The sequence below is a fragment of the Protomyctophum bolini genome (assembly GCF_963924005.1).
Source record: "Protomyctophum bolini genome assembly, chromosome: 18".
Lineage (NCBI taxonomy): Eukaryota > Metazoa > Chordata > Actinopteri > Myctophiformes > Myctophidae > Protomyctophum > Protomyctophum bolini.
The window spans coordinates 23662216-23677311 of record NC_137879.1 but is presented as its reverse complement, the minus strand read 5'-3'; the positions used below and the strand labels follow the sequence as shown (position 1 = coordinate 23677311).

The window sequence follows — 15096 nt, the reverse complement described above, 5'->3', positions numbered from 1 at the left end:
ACGTAGGCTCCCAGACCCTCGTGTGCATTTTCAGATCATGTTTATGTTAATGATCAATCAATTGATTGTGTTCGCTTGGATCAATGGAACTCACATACTGTAGTATACTTCAAGATCTATCAGTTTAAAGAAAAATGTAGTTATTGTGACAATTATTTGGGGGCCCACTTTCAATATCCTCACGGCCCACCAGGTCCCTGGACAACAGGTTGACAACCTGTGCTTTTAGTTTTTGCATACGGTCTCGTTGAATTCAAGGACATTATTTAAAAGGTCTCTACACTGTGGGCAGTGGGCACTGAATCTATGCTCATTAATTGGTGCAGGAGGTAATTTTAATGCTGTGCCCTCTTTAGCTTAAAGTGACACTTCACCCTTTTTGCTAAAAAAATATATGTTAATGACGTTTAGAAGATTTAGAACACTTTCCTGGGGGTCTTTGTGTGTAATATGTGGTTTTAGATATTTTAGATTTTAGCAGTGAGCCCAGTGTCTCTGATGGTAAGGTAATTTACTGGGCTCACTTCCTTCCTGGACTACAGTTCCCATAATGCTTTGGTGCACTGCTCCTCTTTGTGGATAGGGGGAGCGCTGTCTTACTGCCTGGGCACACTTTAGATTCCATCCGCGGACAGAAGAAGCTGTGTTTTGCGTCATTTCCGTTTTTTATAGACAGCTGGTGGATGGAAAAGAAGCTTCACCCACGCGGCAGGTTGCCACTGTGGCAAGCTTTTCCGGAAATCTGGCCGACGCGGCAACCTGCCGTGTGGGTGGAGCTTCTTTTCCATCCACCAGCTGTCTAAAAACCAGGAAAAGACGTCGGGAGTCAGCTTCCTTTGGCCTCGCATGGATGTGCCCATACCCTTACTGAAACAACATGTAGTCTAGGAAGTAAGTGAGCTACTGCTACTGCTAAAATATAAAATATCTAAAACCACATATTACACACATAAAGACCCCCAGGAAAGTGTTCTAAATCTTCTAAACGACATTAACATATATTTTTTTGCAAAAAGGGTGAAGTGTCCGTTTAAGGTTCACACAGCCAAATTGTGTGTTTGTTTCGTGGTGTCAATCGTGATGATGGAGAATTTTCTTGTTGCAAGAAACCATCTGTAATAATGAATGGTACCAGTGGACATTTTATGTAGCATGTGTGATAGGACCTAGCACAGGCATGTGTGTGTGTGTGTGTGTGTGTGTGTGTGTGTGTGTGTGTGTGTGTGTGTGTGTGTGTGTGTGTGTGTGTGTCACTGTGTGAGTCACCAGGATCAATGATATGGTCAATGACATTGATATAACATTATGTTGTATAATATAGCAGTGGGTAGGCTACTTGAGGCCAGTCAACTGTCTTCAGACGATATGTACATGTTATTAGGGTTATAAAAGCAATTAAACAGACTTGACTGCTCTTCTGATTATCCAATTGTCAATTACTAATGCAGTGGAAACAGAACGCAAAGATTTGGACTGGATGTAAAGTTCTGGGGGAAGAAAGAAGAGTGTGGGTCAGAAAGAGAAGAAAAGACAAAAGGTACTTTAATATTAGAATTATTCAAAAATACACAAAAGATTAAGTTGCATACAAATTGAAATCCAAACACTAACAGCAACTTTGTATACAGTATTGCTTTGGGATAAAAAAAACTGTCACTCTCAAAATCTATGTCACTCTCTGGCATGAATATTTCACAAAAACGTTAAAGTATTGTAAAAAAAAAACCTCATCATGACAAACGTTGCTTTTTAACCACTTGAACCATAGCATCCCTATTCTAGGCAGAACATTTGCCAGAAATAGCAGATCTACAAGCCCACAATGCATCGCAAAACACGGCGCATTGTGAGCTTGTACAAAGGCACATTTTTGAGTACGAGATTTGGTGTATAGGGGGGTTAAAAAAACGTAGTGCCAACTCAGGTCAGGTTTACTAATTAATAGGGTTTAAGTGGTTACCGTCAGAATCATGTTTTCTTTTTCCGGAGGTAAGTCTGTTTGAAGGTCTTCCGTTTTTTGGAGCTGCAGTAAGAAAGAACCAGGTCATTATTCTAGTCCAGAGATGGGTACTGTGTGTACGATGGTAACTTGGCCCGCCAGTGAGGCTGATACAAACCGAGTGTCCTATAAAGTCGAACATCTCTCAGAGCAGCCACAGAGAAACTGATTGAATCAATGAATCAGTGTGATGAGATGAAGCCCTATCCCTGGAGGAAAGTTAACTGCATGAACGTCCCTATTCTGGGTACATGTCCTCCTTATAGGTGAACATTCGCCGAAAATAGGTGAACATTCTGTGCGAATAGCTGACCTACAAGCTGAAAACGCAATGCAACTTAACTTGTAGATCTGAAGTGACCCTCATCCGACTGGTGTGTGTGTGTGGCGTTTGCGCGTGTGTGTGTGTGTGTGCGCGTGCGCGAGCGAGCGTGCGTGCGTGCATATTTATGTCCAAAACTGTTACCTTTCAAATTAAAAAATAGCCAATCTGCAAGTCACATCGCAACGTGTTTTGAGATTGTAGATTTACTACTTTTGTGTGACACTCTAATATGACGAAGTAGGGCATTAATTTACAAAACAAATACATAAAAAGTTAAAACGATGGAGCTAAGAGGTTTCTGCCCGACAGCAACAATATCATTGCAGTGGCACCCGGTCGTAGGAATGTGTTATATTACATGACATCATATCTAAAGTATGTTCATGTGTGTGCACTGAAGTTTCTCCAATGTAAATATACATATTTGTCTTGGCCTAGTAAAACCTCCAGTCCATGTGCACTTCATCCTATTCCATCCCTGCCCCTTTGTGACCCTAGAAAACAAACATAAAATTAGTCAACCAACAGTCTGGGGCCCTCTAGTGGCCACAGCCTGTCCATGTCATGCAGAAAGGGATTTAGGCGGATTAAATATTTAGGGAAATCTCTCCTGTGGTGCTGTAAATAGACAGATGGCGTGAACCCCAAAATACACAGACACGGACAGTTGTTTGTTGTATTATACAGTGAGTTTTCTGTCTAAATGACATGTCTAGATTAAATTTCACCAGCCATGCTTTTATTGGGGCATCAGGGTTTTAGGATAAAGACCCCTGTGGTGCCATGATTGTGTCCTGCTTTATCGGTGTCACGATATCTGGACAGCGGTGTGATGTTTTCTATAGGGATGTTTTCATATTAACCCCCGGGCACTCATCTCTAGTGATCGAGAACCTGATTAATTCCAAGAAATCTCTTCCATTCCTTGGAAAAGCACAACGAAAGATGCATTTTGGAAGTACCGTACCCTTTAAGTTGAGCCATTATGAGTCCGTTTTTACACATTCAGTGTAAAATGTTATCAAATCAATTGCCACTGATATTACTGAAGAAGTGCTAAGTATGATTTCAAACGGTTCCCTTATGGCAGCGGTTCCCAAACATTTTTCGCCGTGCACCCCCTGTTAACTCCTGACCTATAGCTGACGCACCCCCCAATTCCCAGTCTTGTTGTATTTATATATATATATATATATATATATATATATATATATATATATATATAAATTAGGGTGTTTGACAGGACAAATTATACACTATATTTTATACTGTAGTAGGTGTTGTATATTATCGGTTATTTTCTTAGCAGTTATTTTTTTTAAATATATATTAATCAAATAATGGAGGAGTCTGTATTTCATGATTTTCTTTAGAACAAACAGAATTTACTTGAACCTTTTCAAAATGATTTACAATCTAAAAAAACTAAAGCAGTTCAATCTGACTATACCAACTTAAGCCCTATATATTTTATGTTGTATAACTGTGTCACACAGAAATATCAGATTTCACCTACAATGACCAAAACAATTACACCAAATAAGGGACACCAAATTGAGAGTGGGTAGTACACAGCAGTATGCTATAATTTCAGGGTCACGACTTGTTTCTCCTGAATTCCAGTAGATGTCATCTCTCATGCACTATGATGGAATATTGCAACGCCAAGTGACGCCAAAAGTGATGTACTAAATGTCACTTCCAACAAGATGCTTTTAGTTGACGTGAGCTACCAGGGCTTACATAATGGCATTTAGTCATTCTACTGGCTGGTGATTGCACAGTGCTGATTGCATGTCACCAGTGACGTCAGAGCAAACGAATGTTGCTATTGGATAAAACAAAAGTACAATGTTTTTTGTGATTTATCAAAGCACGGAATTCTCAAAGCCTCACGAAAGTGGCATGTAAATAATCACTTGAAATAATATCCTCATGAAATGTTCTGTTTGCAGACAGATCTACTTTCAAGGGCACATTGGCTACCATGTGGAGTTGTGGTGTGGTGATAGGATGACAGCATCAAGTCCAACTCCCTGAAAAGACTGGCCTGTATTGTAGATTTATTTATTTCATTACAAGAAATCTCTGGACAGGAAGCAATTTCATTAGGACACTGTCTGCGTGGGGCGTGGACTGGACGCGGTGAAAGAGAGAACCCATGATCAGCACTGGATGCTGTGTGTGTGTGTGTGTGTGTGTGTGTGTGTGTGCGCGTGCGTGCGTGTGCGTGCACTCGCATGTATACTGAAGCCAGGCCAGCAGAGGGTGTATAAGAGTGAACTAGAATATCTCAGCCTTTATGTCCCTTTTTTTCTCACCAATGATGTTATTCACTGCTATTACATAATGAGTGACTCAGTGTGTGTGTGTGTGTGTGAGTGTACTCCCTCCTGTGGCCCGAGGGGGCTGTCGGCTAACATCAGCATCGGGGCTGCGTCTCGCTCCAGTGACCACGAGCCACGCACGCGCTCTACTGCCGCCGCAGGGCAGGCCTCACCATTCTCCCACAGAATACTTTGAGCCGAATAAGTTATACTTGGCTGCGCACCGTGCCTCGCACCAAAGATAGCAGATCTACAAGCTCATAACGTGCCACAGCACCATGCGTTATGAGCTTACAGATCGTATATTTCCATTGCAGGACACTGACTCACGAAAAGTATAAATGAGTTAATACAGAAGCACAGTATTCACTTCAGACACACAGACAGACACACATCAGGCTATACAATAAAACATATAGTGTATATAGTATGTCAGTTTTGCAATGAAAATAATGTAGCAGCTTTATTTTCTGCTGATGTGAAGTTGACCTGGCTGAGATGGCATCTAAATGCCATCTTTGGACTGCACTACTGGTGTGTGTGTGTGTGTGTGTGTGTGTGTGTGTGTGTGTGTGTGTGTGTGTGTGTAATACACATACAATACAGGACATACTGAGGACATGGCAGGTATTGCTGGCCGTTGGAGCTGTTGGTGCTCATCCACTGTAAGCCATCAGGTCATTGTTTACTGCTCTGTGTTGATTCATTTTCCCCTATGCCAGCCAGACAAACCCCAGTGTCTCCTCCTCAGCCGTAAATTCTACCACACCATCCATAGCAAACTATTTGCTGGCCGATCTGTGTCACAGTGTTTGACACTGCTATTGTGAGTAGCTTCCGCCGTGAGGTTTCTCACAGTGACAGTTGAGTGTGTGCATGGAACTTTAGCTTGCACTGACTTCAATGGCCAGCTACCAACTTATCACACTCTTGGTCCTTTAATCAAACCCTCACCCAGGAAAAAAGGATTGCTATGATTGATTGATAGATGGATGGATAGTGCATTAGATGGATGGATAGATCTGGATATATATGTCAAGTCTGTGTACTGTATGTATCCTGGTCAAAAATGAACAGCAATTCATTATTATTTTCAGAATGACGATTCATTAATACTTTATTAATTGTTTGCAGAAAAAAGCACAGGAAAGTACAGTTCAATACAAGGTCTGCTAAGAGGGATTTAAACTCAAGAAAGCCTATGATGTGTTTCCATTTGGGGTCCTTCATATTCAGTTAATCGAAAACACACAGACTGTAGACTAAAGTGTCAATAACACACTATCCATGAATGTAGTGCACATAATATGTCAGGGTATAAAAACTAAAAACAGGGATGTTTTCTCTTTTTTATTTTAGGTTTAAAAGTATAACATGACATTTTCTCTTTTTCGCACTTTTAATTTGAAGAGAAAAACTAATTATACATTAGTACCAAGTACCATTATACAGCAGTTTACTGAAACTATTTCCAATGTACAGTAGTTGGGAGTCAAATCTCAATAGTGCGAGATACTCAACTAGCCAGTAGACCACTATAGACATGTCCATAACCATTCAATTGTGTGCCTAATGGGCTGGACACACTTTTAAACAGCAGCAACTATCTATCTAATGATTTTAGATTAAAGCAACTCTAGCCATCACAAGTAGGCTATAGTTTAACACTATACGCTAACGCTACAATGAAAGTACCAAAGATCTGCTCACTTTTATCAAAGGCACAGGTACAGTAGCTTGCCACAAATGCTAACAAACTCTACTGTGGTCTGTGTGGAGGTAGGAAAAGGAATTAAAAATAATTTAAATATACATAAAACTGTAGCTTAAAATGTGATGTTATAACAAATATGTATTGAGAATACAGTAGGCCTACATGTGCAAGTGTACAGGTATAGGCCTACATAGCCTAAAAGTGTTTTAACTATAAAACTATACATTCAAAACTGGATTGGACATGTTTATATTAATTGTTTAAGAAAAGGCAGTATGAATGGCTGTTAATTATGCTTTGAGTTTGAACCTTGGATATTGCTACGATATGAAATGCAAGAAAGAAAAACACTGGCACTGTTATTGTAGGCTATCTGTTTTTTATTTTTATAATAAGAACGTGCCAGGTTTCGGACACATGCATAAACTGCAATGTCGGCTACTACTGAGCTCTGCAGCGTCCGTTTTATCGACGTGAACTTAAGTGAAGTCGGTCGGTGAACAGTGTTCATTCATTCATCATAACTCTTTCTCTTTGATATGAAAATGATGACTGCGGCTGCAGCTGCAGCCCCTCTCTCTCATCATGCATCATTACTACGCCCATCCTTGCGTGGGCGGGGCGTCACCTTTGTTGTACTCTAGTCTAGGCGGGCTCACTGATGCTGCTGGCTGTCGTAGAAGGGCTGGGACTGGGAGGGGAGCAGCAGAGTGCGACTGGGGCTCCGCAATGTTGTTGACAGTACAATACTAGTTTATTATTATTATTTTTAACATTTTTATTTGGTTACAAATACGCAGCACAGACTTTGAGGAAGAACGCTCCGAACTGTCCAATGAATGGAGTTGCTTTTTGCCTTGTTGGAATTCCTCCCCACTCTGACGCCGAAGTAAGTGCGCTCTCCCATAAGTATTTCGCTGCTTTGAATTATGAAATGACACTAATTTATTTATGTGACAAGAGAACACTAACACTTGTTACTCTTTACAATGGGCATTTATTTCTCGGACATTCGACTGTCCGAGACCTTCTCTCGACCCTCCCTAATCTCCCCAAGTGGAAATGGACTGTACACATCGATTTACTGAAATCCATTTTAATATCGTTACATTTTCCGCACGTGTTTGCTGTATAGAACTTAATTAATCACCTTATTAGCCTATGCTGGTGTAAGTATAAGCAACAAGCATGGTGCGCCTCTTGCAGAGTCGTCTGACAAGGGTTTTGGTTTGGTTCTCATGCACTTGACCGTGTCTTCCGCCCCCCATGGCCCCACCCCACAAGAAAGAGAATGCAAGCTGTGGCTGGTCTATTGAAATACATAATGTAAAACATGAATAAGTTATTAGCTGAAGAAATGCAGTTTTGTTTGAGAGAGAGTGAGCCTAGGCCTTCCACAACTGAACAGCACCCATCAAATAGCTGTAACTGAATTATGTAAATTATGACTGTCACTAATCTACTTAAAACTTGTTAAACTTTTTTTTGTGAGCCCACTTTTATGAGTGGATGATCAAATCGTTTTCGATCTCCTCACTAGTACATGCATTCTGCAAATAACTGTATAATTCCCCAGTGACTTAAGGGAATGTGCCACATATTTTTGCTGTGACAGTTTACACCCCCATGCAGCACGGTTGGCTGGGTGGGCAGAAAGACAATAAGAAATTGGGTTCGAATGCCTGCATTTCCATATGCCAGCCCACATATTATGCAGAGTCTGAGTCAATGACAGAAGACACATTGTAACTGTTATATTCTCACAGTGTGTAGAAAACTGAAGTTTAATTCCACCAATCCAAACTCATTTGAAATTATACTTTGGCAAAATATCCGCTTGCTTTTTAACAGATGCAACCAAACTACTAAACTACAAATTAGTGTAATGTAACACCCAGCATTATCTAACTTTTCCATACCAATATAATAGCCTAGCTAGGGGATGGGATTATAACAGTTATATCCCAATTAACATTAGGGTTACGGAACTTGAGGTAGATCAATGACATGAAATTGATAACTGCCTGTTTAGTGGAGCTCCCATTCACTGTATCCGGTGATTAGGCCTGACCATTTGGCAGCCCAACAGTTATAGCCTATTGAGTATTGATTTACATTTACACACGTATCGTATAGTAGCTTTGGTTTATTTTTCCAAAACTAGGTACAAACTAATGACAGTTTGATAATAGATTTAGCATTTAAAGGCAAACTAACATCTGTATGTGGACAGTTACAGGTAGAGTTAAGTCCTTGCCCTCAAGCAACTCTTTGTGCTCCAAGAAAGAATGGTTCAAATGGAGAATTTCACTGTTTCACCCTCTAGTCTAGTCTAATGAAATGCATGCATGCATTTATGCAGGTCTTGAGCAGGAGATATGAAAACCAAAAAAATGCTGTGTTGTAACTTGTGGCAAAGTCTATGTGTAGGCCTACATTTCAATGACGACCCTGCAATGCAACACGATAGTGTGTCCTCCTGGAAGTTGAATTAGCTTTCAATTAACTACAAATATTATCTGTCTCTGTATTTCCTCCCATCAGAATATGTGCTCAGTCAAGTACTCCTTCCTTGTTTTAAACCTGGTTCATACTAGTTGTGTTTCATGTTGCAAACCGAAAATAGCCGACCTACAAGCTTGTGGAACTGCTATTTTTGGTGTAAAACACAGTGCACAATTAAGGACAAATCAGGCATTATCTGTCCAATCTCAGACCTGTCTCCAGCATGTGTTGAGCTTGGTTTCCTTTCATGTGAACACAGGGCGTTACAGTTGCATCACCTACCACAGTAAGATCACCTATGAGCATACAGGCAGCACTGCCTGTATGTTACCAGCTAACTAGTGTTAGCTGATAGAATGTAGCATCACATCTTCATTTTTATTTTCCATTCATTAGGTAACATCTGCAAGCTCCAGGAATTAGCTTAAACTTAAAGAGCCAACCGACAGTGGTAAATATTACACTGAGATATATTTTTCATCTGACTTTTTCCTTGATTTACAACGTTTCCATCTATACTCTCATTTCCAAATTCAGTGGTGTTTCCCAAGACCATGAGCCATCAGTCAGATGCTGAGTGGTGCTGAACCCACTGACAGGTACTGACCCTCGGGCCTCGGCACTAGTGTTTACACTGGTGCCATGCTGAGTGACAAACATGAGGCAGACTTACCAGGTTTGCTGTGGTCAGCAACAAGCTCTTTCCAAGCTGGCACATCACTTTAACTCCTGGAAAGCTAGACTGGAAGTGTGTTGTTGGTTCTTTTTACTTTGATTTATTGAATACTTTATTAGTCAGAAATGTAAAACAGCACGTGGTACCGTAAGACAATAAAGCTAAAAAGATAACGCAACAAAAGTCTTTGGGACTTGTTTGTATTGTATTCAACTAATCAACAGAGCATACAAAAATACAAACACAAAAATACATATCATCAACAATTACAAACACTATAGTATATTAGTACATGTTCAAAAGAGGGGGTAAATAACATTTACCTTATTTTGGTTTCCTGATTTGGTGTGTGTTCTTTTAGTTTTTAGGCCAATTTTGAAAGAAACCAATGTTACACTGTGGATGGATGGTGTCAGGGAATTCCACATTTTGGTGGCAGAGCAGTAGGCTAGAATGATAACTTTCCCATGTTTGTTCTAAATTTTGGTGGTACCAGATCACGGTCGCTCCCTCTAGTGTTGTCTGTTGTGGGCCTTGTGGCTGTGGTTGTTACTCACTTTGGAGAAGTAGTGTGATGTGTACGGGCATTGAGGGCACTGATGGCTGAGTGGTCAGTAATTTTGTTGATTTGGAGAGAGTGAGGAACAATTGTGTCTTAGTTTGCTCTGCACTGTCTATAATGATGATTTGGTGTGTAACCTTCATTTTGTGCACATGCTTCACATACTTCTTCATATTGCACTTAACTGAACATTTCCAAAACAAATGGACTTGGAAAAAAAATGGAAAATAACTTTCCCATTGATGCAGGCCTTCACAGAGAAGCATTTTGGTAATGATCAACTAAATCAGGTATCATTAACATCTCTACCTTGTTACAACCTGAATGATGTCCAACTATTATCCAGGTAATGGATAATGTTAATGCTATTGTTTGACAAAAGTAACGGATCACGACTTTATAGGTTATTATAGGTTTGCTTAGAGGTTGCATGCATGGATGTAGCCCTGTACAGACTGTACAACATTTAACTAGAAAGGGGCACTCAGTGGAGGTTGTGGAGCACAAACTACGCCAGGCCCCTCCCTCCCTCCATCGTTGTGTCCTCTGGGCCATAGATCTTAAAAACACATGAACGCGCCCAGGGTGCCGGCCCGGTTCCGGGGAGCTGCCCCATGTCCGAAACGGTCGAGAAATGACAGAGTTACCGTGTGGGGGTCTCCAGGTGGGCCCTGTACTGTACTGTACTGTCACACCCAAAATCATGTACAGTTAATGTGTGTGTGTGTGTTAGGCTGCACAACAGTGACACTTGGAGGAAAAAACCAACCAAATGCTATTTTCGTGCTCTGACACAGGGACCCAGGCAGGGACACACATAGCTGTCTATAGAGCGTCGCAGTCCCGTCCCCTTTCATGACGACGCCCGACCCAGGAAATAATTCCCAATGCATTTTTCCCATAGACATTTCAAAATTATTTATTTAAAGACCTTTTAAGCGTCGTACAAAGCCAACTCGAGTTGTGACAAATCATGACAATAAACACAATATTTTGGACCAAACAAATAATTACAAAGAAGCAAGAAAAAAAAGCAAAAAAGTGTTTTTTTTCTTATTTTTAATTATTTGTTCGGCCCGAAAAATTGTGTTTGTTGTAATTTCTCACAACTGGAGTTGGCTTTGTACGAGGCTTAAAAGGTCTTTAAATAAATACTTTTTGAAATGTCTATGAGGAAAATGAACGGGGAATCATTTCCTGGGCCCTGGTAGGGGTAGGGACGGGACTGCAACGCTCTATAGGAGTGGTTTCACCACTCAAAAACTAAAAACAAATATAGGCTTTGCTTCAGAGCAAATCAGCAAAGGGTCGCTGACAGACAACATACCAGCACATATCCCATCATCTCCCCATCAAGCCTATCTGTTCAAACGTTTTTTAGTGTACCATTGGCATGTATGACCTCTTAACCCCTTGGCAAAAAGGCCTGCTCAAGTGGAATTGTGTGCATACTGTATGTAGGCCTACTTTGGGGATGGGGGTGAATGCTTAATGAGCGACATAAACCAAATTGGCATGGAGCGGATGGGACTGATTGTTGTGGCGGTGGTGTTTTCTGATTTATTTCTCAGTACACAGGGACACAGGAATGAGAAGCTCGCTTGCCTCTGTTCTGTATGGTGAAAGGGGGCTAGTATCTGGGGGGTGGGGGGGGGGGGGGGGGGGTACAGGCAGAGACTTGCTGTGAAATGCAGACGTGACAATGAGGCTCTGTGAAGCCGCTGCTGCTGTGTGTGTGTGTGTGTGTGTGTGTGTGTGTGTGTGTGTGTGTGTGTAGTGTACTATGAGTTGAATGAGGTGGGTGGATGTTGTGTGGGTCAATGGTGAAAAGGTTAGCCCAGGGGGCCTGATACTCCCTTGTTTAACACACTGATAGCTGTTGGTTACCACCTCAGTCTGTTGGGGAAAGGTGCATGTTTGTGTCAGTCAGTACATGTAGCGAGAGCGACAGACAGAGAGAGATTTACTTATCAAAGTCAAACACTAGTCTATTATTCCTGCAGCAGGTGGGCTGCACAGGAATGTGTCAATGAAAGAGAGTGATGTTGATTACAGCGCACCAATGGAATGGTGTGTGTGTGTGTGTGTGTGTGTGTGTGTGCGTGCGCATGCACTAAAGAGAAAAAGAGCTGTGAGATATAAAACGAGAGAGGATTGGAACTGGGGGAAGGGTTCTGGTCAACATGTGTGAGCTGCGCTGGATAGAAAGTGATAGATGAAATGGTGGAAGATAATAAAACAAGATGAAAGCTGTATAAAAGTGCAAAGAGTGGAGGAGGCAGTGGGCGTGGGGCATCAGGTGCATTCAACAAAGCCTGCCACTCTCTTCGTGTGTGAGTGTGTGAGTGAGTGCATGCGTGCGTGTCTGCCTGCCTTTGTGGTTGGCGGGTGCAGTGCCCCTGCCCTGTTTTACCCCTGTGATCCAGAAAGCTCCATTAAAATCTCTCTGGGAGGGCATCCTACGGTTCCTACCCCATCTGGACATCCAGCTGCTGCCCAGTGCTTTTGGGATCAAGTACTGTGGCACGCACCCAACACCCACTGTCCTCCCTCCATATGTTCTGGGACCTCTCTGTGCAGCACTTCACCTGTTCATTATTTAGCTAGCCTATAGACGAATTCAGAAACGGGTCTCATGGTCGTAGCTTACGTATTTCCTGTAGGCGGACTCGACGTAGCTGCAGGGTTTATACCCTCACCAGGCGCTACTATAGTGAACGGCAGAGTGACTGATGTTAGTCTGCCTCCAATCTGAGAATCCCATCGTCAAATATTCGGGAAAACAGCACCTTCCCTCGTCTGCCTCAAACGTTACTTTTTACACTAACACTAACATTACAAAGATGCCCAGAACATCGAGATGAACCTGTGTAGTTTATGGCTGCGCCAACAGTAGTGGCAACATAAAAAAAAAAAACGGAATGTCAAAATATCCACTGCGGTGGCTGAGACCAGAGCCATTGAGTAATGGTTGAGACGAAGCAGTGAAAGATACCTAACGTCAGTCTTACCCAATACCCAATCTTTTTGTTTTATGAACACCTGGCTGCTGTACTTTATACCTCATACTAAGCATTTAAAGTATGAGGTATAAAGTTTATGTTGCCACTACTGTTGCACTGTAAAAACTATGACTAGGGTTTACTCATTTAAAATGCTGTCACAGTGTGACATCTAATAACATTGAATAGAATTTAAGCTCTGAAAAATGAGTTATATTTACTAGATATTTGTAGATATTGATTTATATTTACTAACTATTTCTTTGAAATTGATTATTTTCTACTCATAATTTGACTGGATTATGATAGAAATTGATTAAGTTTTATTCATTATTTGATTGAAATTGATTAACGTTTATTAAATTTTTGTTAGAAATTGATTATTTTTTACTCATCATTTATTTGAAATTGATTTAAATTGACTAATTATTTGTTTAAAATTGATTATCTTTTACTCATTATTGGATTTAAATTGATTTAAATTTACAAATTATTTGTTTAAAATTGATTATTATTTACTCATTATTTGATTTAAATTGATTAACATTTATAAATTATTTGTTAGAAATTGATTATTTTTTACTCATCATTTATTTGAAATTGATTTAAATTGACTAATTATTTGTTTAAAATTGATTATTTTTTACTCATTATTTGATTTAAATTGATTTAAATTTACTAATTATTAGTTTAAAATTGATTATTATTTACTCATTATTTGATTTAAATTGATTAACATTTACTAATTATTTGTTATAAATTGATTATTTTTTACTCATCATTTCTTTGAAATTGATTTATTTTTACTTACTATTTCCTTGAAATTGAGTATTTTTTACTAATTGTGTGATTATAATCGATTTAAATTTATAATATTTGTCTTTGAAATGTATTGTTTTAATTGATATCGCATTACTTAATTTTTTTATGAATGTCCATTTTGTTACCATATATATATATATATATATATATATATATATACATATATACAGTATATAATCTACTCTATGTATTGAGCAGATTATACACTATGGTAACAAAAGTGACATTTATAATAATAGATTTAAAGTAATGTGATATCAATTAAAACAATCAATTTCAAAGAAAAACATTATAAATGTAAATCAATTATAATCACACAATTAGTAAAAAAAAAACTCAATTTCAAGAAATGGTAAGTAAAAATAAATCAATTTCAAAGAAATGAGTAAAATAAAGTATCAATTTCTAACAAACAAATAGGACAGAACAAATTAATAAATTAATTTAAGTAATTTGGTGTCCATAATATTAAAACTCAGGTTTAAACATTGCAGGTACAGATGAATAAGAATACCATTGTAAATGTGTTCAACACAACTGCAGTTTACTCAAGTAAACAATGTATACAATATAAACATGGTACAATATACATTATAATTATAAACATGGTACAATAAAACACAATAAAACCATCACACACACACATTTGATTTGACTTCTTGAAGAGGCAGACATATTCAACAAAAAATAATACAACATGGTACAATAAAACCATCACACACACACACACACACACACACACACACACACACACAAAAAAATGATTTGACCTGTTGAAGAGGCATAGACATATTCAACTAAAATAAATAAAACTTGGTACAATAAAACCATCACACACACACACACACACACACACACACACACACACACACACACAATTTGATTTGACCTGTTGAAGAGGCATAGACATATTCAACGAAAAATTATAAAACTTGGTACAATAAAACCATCACTCAGACAGACAGACACACAATTTGATTTGACCTTTTGAAGAGCAACAGCACAACATGGTACAATAAAACCATCTCACACGCGCGCGCACACACACACACACACACACACACACACACACACACTTTGACCTGTTAAAGAGGCAGACATTTTCAAGAAAACAAACTATATATATATATATATATATATATAAAACAAATTACCGGGACAACC

At 39.4% G+C, this 15096-nt stretch overlaps 1 protein-coding gene across 7 annotated transcripts in view; it reads left to right on the top strand.

Annotated features, from left to right (window-relative positions):
* Positions 1–15096, top strand: part of LOC308333242 (rho GTPase-activating protein 23-like) — a 75030-nt gene that overhangs the window by 6679 nt on the left and 53255 nt on the right. For 6 of the 7 annotated variants that reach the window (XM_080789505.1, XM_080789503.1, XM_080789504.1 and 3 more), the window contains exon 1: positions 7071–7254. The exons of the other annotated variant lie outside the window; for it this stretch is intronic. In XM_080789505.1, the coding sequence (XP_080645631.1) occupies positions 7201–7254 (54 nt within the window). In that variant the 5' untranslated portion in view covers positions 7071–7200. Of the gene's footprint in view, positions 1–7070; positions 7255–15096 lie in introns of those variants that run through there. 7 annotated transcript variants of the gene reach the window in all.